The sequence below is a fragment of the Bactrocera latifrons genome, unplaced genomic scaffold (genome assembly GCF_001853355.1).
Source record: "Bactrocera latifrons isolate USDA-ARS-PBARC rearing strain unplaced genomic scaffold, ASM185335v1 scaffold_183, whole genome shotgun sequence".
NCBI classification, from domain to species: Eukaryota; Metazoa; Arthropoda; class Insecta; order Diptera; family Tephritidae; genus Bactrocera; species Bactrocera latifrons.
In genome coordinates this window covers 428,333-433,697 of record NW_017535330.1, presented here as the reverse complement: position 1 = coordinate 433,697, position 5,365 = coordinate 428,333, and the positions used below count along the sequence as shown (strand labels likewise).

Sequence of the window (5,365 nt, the reverse complement as noted above, 5' to 3'; positions counted from 1 at the left end):
AGCTAAATCGCAAGCATTTTCGAGCGATTATTTTTTACAACTTTCGGGATGGATAAACTTAGCAACAGTGCATCGATGATTTCAGTCAGTTTATGGCAATGAAGTTCCATTAACGATCATCTATAAGCAGGTATTGTGAATTCAATCGTGATCGTCGATCTCTCTATACGGATTTCGCAAAGGTGGTCCAAAATAAGTTGTTGTTCCGGAAACTATTGATGCTTTGCGCAAACTGATATTGCCAGATCGTCATTTTACCCAACGTTATATGGAGGATACTTTTTTACGTTGGATCCCGATTGGTCGGAAGAAGTGTTAAAAAATACGATAGCTGAGCTACAAAACACGTCTATGAAATCGGGACAGAATATGAAACTTGAATTTATGCTAATGAGCCCGAAAGTAAAAGGCAGTCGACTCCATAGGTGTGAACCGAAGCAATTTCCAAGCAAATGGTTACCTGTTTTAGGAAAAACTGGATATGCCGCAACCATATTACTAGAACAACGCAAAATAATAAATTCTGATACACAAACATCTGTTTGCCAGTTGTCTTTTAAGAAATCAGCAAAACACACCGCGGAAAACGGCTGAAACGATATCATTTTTGAGCACTAAAAAATAGATTTTATGAGGCACCGTATAGTCTTAACATGGGACCAAATCCCACCAATGAAAATTCTAAAGTTCTTCGAAAATTGGTTCAACGCTTGTACAAGTATATATAATAGATATTAATGGAGAACATTTTTAAAAACAATAAAGCTATTTTCGAATATTTCTAATAGCGAAATATAAATGCAATCTACTTAGTAATAATAAATATGTTTAAGGTCATATATGTACGTTTCTACTTCTCGCAGCAAAGATAGCGCACCCACTTATCCAACCGCAATCCTAACAGTTGATTTAAACATCGAAGAATGTTAGTTGAATCAATTTTTTTTCGACGTCACAAATATATTAATTTATTGGCATTATATCAGATGTCACCATCCGCAATCTCATATCGATGCATAAAACTTTAATAAGTATTTAATATCAACAAAAAAATATGATTTTTATGGTAGGTGCACATTAGTGTATTTGCATAATTTGTATTCATCAATTCTTTCAACACCCTTTTGCAAATATTTATACGTTTTCATATGTTTCAATAGCTTAATGACATTGTTAATTATGAAGMGCATCTAAAACTATGCTACAATAATATGATACTCCACATTTAACATACAGTAACGGCCATAATTATTAGTAAGCTATCGAATTTATTTTAAAAACAATGGAATTTGTATTTATCTACTTATAAACATATCATTTAATACATTTGTATCAACCTTAAAAAAATAAAAAATAAATGTAATTGACGAACGCTTGTCACTGARGTATGGATATATGCATTACCTTGTGATAACGTAAGATTCTTTGCAAAAAGTTTGAGTTTCAATCTGAAAAGTGCATAAATAAAATAAATTATTTGCTTGTTTATTCTCAACGAAATTCAACTAAATTTGTGGAAATATTGTAGCACCCTTAGTATATAATTAAAAAAAATTAAGAAATACCTACATTTCGACTATATTATTTTTATTATTATTAATAAAAAGCTTTTGCAAGGTGGATTGTTTTCTTTCATTCGGGCAATATAGCCAAGCCAGCCACAAATATATGTATGAGCCGCACTAAATCCATATTACAGAAGAAATTACAAAGCTTATCATTCCATCGGATTCAGTACTTGCCTTCGCCAATGTATAGGACTGAGAATACTCTTCGTTATCGTATCCGCACCATAAAGCAGGGTGAKTATTATAAGTGACTTAGGTAGGAGATTAATTGGTGTTTGCGAGAGCGGGCTCTACTCTCCAATTATTCGGAAGAATGGTTGGTATTTTTACTAGACCATAGATACGCAGTCTTACATTACCTCGAAGTTWTAACTGTCTACAGAGGTATAGTTTCCCATTCGTTGAGATCCTTGGTTTGATTACAAGAGGTACTTCGTCTTGTTCTCTATCCCCATAATACTCATGGGCTTCGTTTCTTTCTCTAAGCTTACAAATGCTGAACACACAGTCCCGAATATATCGYCGGCAATGGTGAATAACTAGTGCTTCTTGAAAAAAAAAATCAACAGTACGATTAMGGTACGTAGCAGAATTTTTTTCAATATAAATTAAAGAAATTGCTTGATAAGGAGCCGCTTTGTCTGAACCCTCGTTTGGTATTGAACGGCTCGKRGAGSRCATTCTCTATTCTGATGGATTYGATGGTGCTCCCAATTTTTAAGAAGAAACTMTGATAAATATAAGAGTACAAAGTAATTTTTATTTTAAAGCAAGTCATTTTTTAACCTTGTTATATTTTGAAAGAATCGTTTCTGGTTTCATGACAAAAAAAAGAGGAAAGCTTCATGAATCACTACTAGAAGAGTTTACAGTTCGATTCGTTTACAAATTAATATGTCGCAATCTTGTCTCTCTCCATTCACTTTTTTCTCTCCGGGACAACGTTGTACAKTAAATTTATTTTTTAAATATTATTAAAAAAATATTATAAACACCTCAACAAGTTATTACTTCTATAGGGAAAATGTTATCTTATTCTATTAGTCTATTAATGACAGAAAAGACTTCAAAATCTAAGTGTTATTATCAACAATTTTTATTCTTTCTTTATTTTTTGTAAATGATTTTTTGCGAGTGAAACAGTTCCCATATATATTTGTTTTTTATTGGAAAAGATGGAATGTACATAAATGCATATATAAAAATGTATAAACTAATTACGAAATATATTTGGAATATTTTTACACCGTTAAATATAGACACTTAAAATAAATATATACAATATATACATATATAGACGCATTCCTCTTACGAGACCTTCACCCACTTAACGGGCAAGTCCGTTGAATTTCGATAATTAGAAAATCGGTCTAACAGTTCTGCGTAATCAATTTTATCGGGCAATATGACGCGGGGTTGCGGAAGCCCGAATGCGCGCAGATKGTAAATAAAAAACTCATATAGATACATTATAGCTGGATCTGTGTAGTGAAACGAAATGGAATAATTAGAACAGCAGTTGAGGCCCTGAAAATTAAAAAGAAGAAGTAATAAATAGTGGGATGAAGTCTAAAAGCTGAGAAACATTTACCCAATCAACTGTATATGGCGTCAAGCGYTCTATCCAGTCTCCACTGGACAAGGTTTCATTGCTATCCATAAAATCAGWCAGTTGCAGTGGGAAAAATGTTTGTTTGTTTTCGCTAGACCGAATGAAGCGTCCATCCACAGGCAAAGCGCCCACATTTTGCAAACAAATGCTCATACAGTAATCCTCGGGCAGCGCRTATTTAGTTGGTGGGCAGAGCGTTTCATTATTAAAACCCGTTGTAACAACGCGGGAGAACGCTTCCTTGCTGAGAACATAGCCAGCGCCACCGGACATGTAGGTCTGTAAAGAATGGCAAGTCTTGACATTTTTTATTGTATAAGATTTCATTGTGTTTGTGGACTRACTGTATAAAAATGCTTTTTCAAAATCTTTGTAAAGATTTTTATAATCGATTTATTGGGGAAACATACCATAAAGGATTCGAGTACATTCGTAGCAAATCGTAGGTGCAAGATGGTCAATAAATATCACAGTTATAGTGTTATAACATAACTAAGAAAGAAGAAAATTTATTGGTAAATAGCAACTAAACCATAGATACAGGGTTTGTCCGTAAAGTAACAGGACTGAGTCTCTTTTAAAAACAAAATTTCTACAAAAACTTTTAAAATACGATTCTTCTGCGTCGATGCAGCGCTGTCAGCGCGATTTCCAAGCATGAAGGCGTCACGGAAGGCATTCTCTGRAATAACCTTGAGAGCCGAGCTTCATGCTGCTTGGATCCCCTTTRTCGTCTCAAAATGCTTTTCTTTCATCGGCCTTTCAGGCAAGGAAGCCAAAAAAGCCCGGKAGCCTCATCTGGGCTGTTGGGCGGCTGCGGAAGCGTACCTTGATGCCGGCCTTGGTTAGGTAGATGTGCACAAGAAAGACGGAGCGAGCCGGGGCGTTGTCGTGGTGCAACTTCTAATCGACTGAGATGTCTTGTCGGTCCGATTGACTCTTCGTTTGAGGCTCTTAAGTACTTCCACGTAAARCTTTGCGTTGACGGTTTGTTCAGGTGAAACGAATTCATGATAGACTATAGCTTTGATATCAAAAAAGACAATGTAAAGAGACGCCGACGTATGCCAGTCGAAAAATCCATGACTGTTCTTGGCAAMGCATCATGACAGAAACACGTCGCGCGAAAATGTTTGTCCTGACACTCCAGGTGCTCGRAGACAACTGACCAGCTGCTCATGTGTCGGAACCTATATACCAGACCACTATCAAGTCCTTGCTTGGACTCATCCATTTGACGAGTTTTCTTCACGAAATTTAACAAGAGTCATAACATAAAGCAGTCTCTGAAGAAAATGTTCAGATCGCAAAACTATAGTATATATGTAGCTGCCATACAAACTGAACAATCGGAATCAAGTTCTTATAAAGAAAGTTTTGTATTTGTGAAAAGTATTATATCTTCGGTACAACCGAATGTTTCAATTAAATCTTATAAACAAGTAAAAAGTTCCTCACTGTTAAGGTTTGGGCAAACTTTCTTTTAAAATACTACCTGATGTATACAAAGATATACACAAAAAACACTTCAAAGCAACTTTGTCTCTTAATGATACAAAAACCAAACCGAAATAAATCGCTATTTTTCAAACCATGAATGAATAATATATTGGAACATCAAATTATTGACGCTTATCTAAAAAACATAGCAGACATACGTTAAAATATATATGTATGTCTAAATAAATAGTTTATATGTTTGTAGTGGCGACTTACATAAATTTGCATGCAAAATATTAGCAGACAAGCTTTTTTCCACGCCGTTAATCGAGCCAATTTAATGACGTTTTGATGACTTTATGTCGCATAAAGATAATTTATGCGAATACATGCCAAATGTATTTATGTGTATATACAAATATTTTCAGCCTTTCAAAATTAAGTATGATATTTTAACATTTATGCGCTTAAAAACTTACCACATTTAGTTGCAGCAACTCGTAACCAAAGAAAACTGGCATCTCGGGGTCATAAGCGTAGAGGGAATAACGTAAGTTTTCCATGATTATGTAACTGTTATAAAAAAAAATTATAAAGTCTTAAAAAACTGATAAGTTAAGGGTTTTTTCTGTAAGTTAAGTTATAATAAAACGTTGCTGTTACTCTAAAAAGCTTTTAGTAATATTACAAAAACAGCAAAAGAAGTGGCCTAATAGAGTTATACGTACATAGGTACGTATAACAT

General features: G+C 34.3%; 1 protein-coding gene across 1 annotated transcript in view; it reads right to left on the bottom strand.

The window, feature by feature from the left end:
- Positions 1-2,827: 2,827 nt before the first annotated feature.
- LOC108967342 (glycoprotein-N-acetylgalactosamine 3-beta-galactosyltransferase 1-like) overlaps positions 2,828-5,365 on the bottom strand; it is a 9,862-nt gene continuing 7,324 nt past the window's right edge. Inside the window, exons 3-5 of the mRNA XM_018930680.1 lie at positions 5,100-5,193; positions 3,160-3,459; positions 2,828-3,095 (exon numbers count right to left, since the gene is read on the bottom strand). Of these exons, the coding sequence (XP_018786225.1) occupies positions 2,877-3,095; positions 3,160-3,459; positions 5,100-5,193 (613 nt within the window). The 3' untranslated portion in view covers positions 2,828-2,876. The remainder of the gene's footprint in view (positions 3,096-3,159; positions 3,460-5,099; positions 5,194-5,365) is intronic.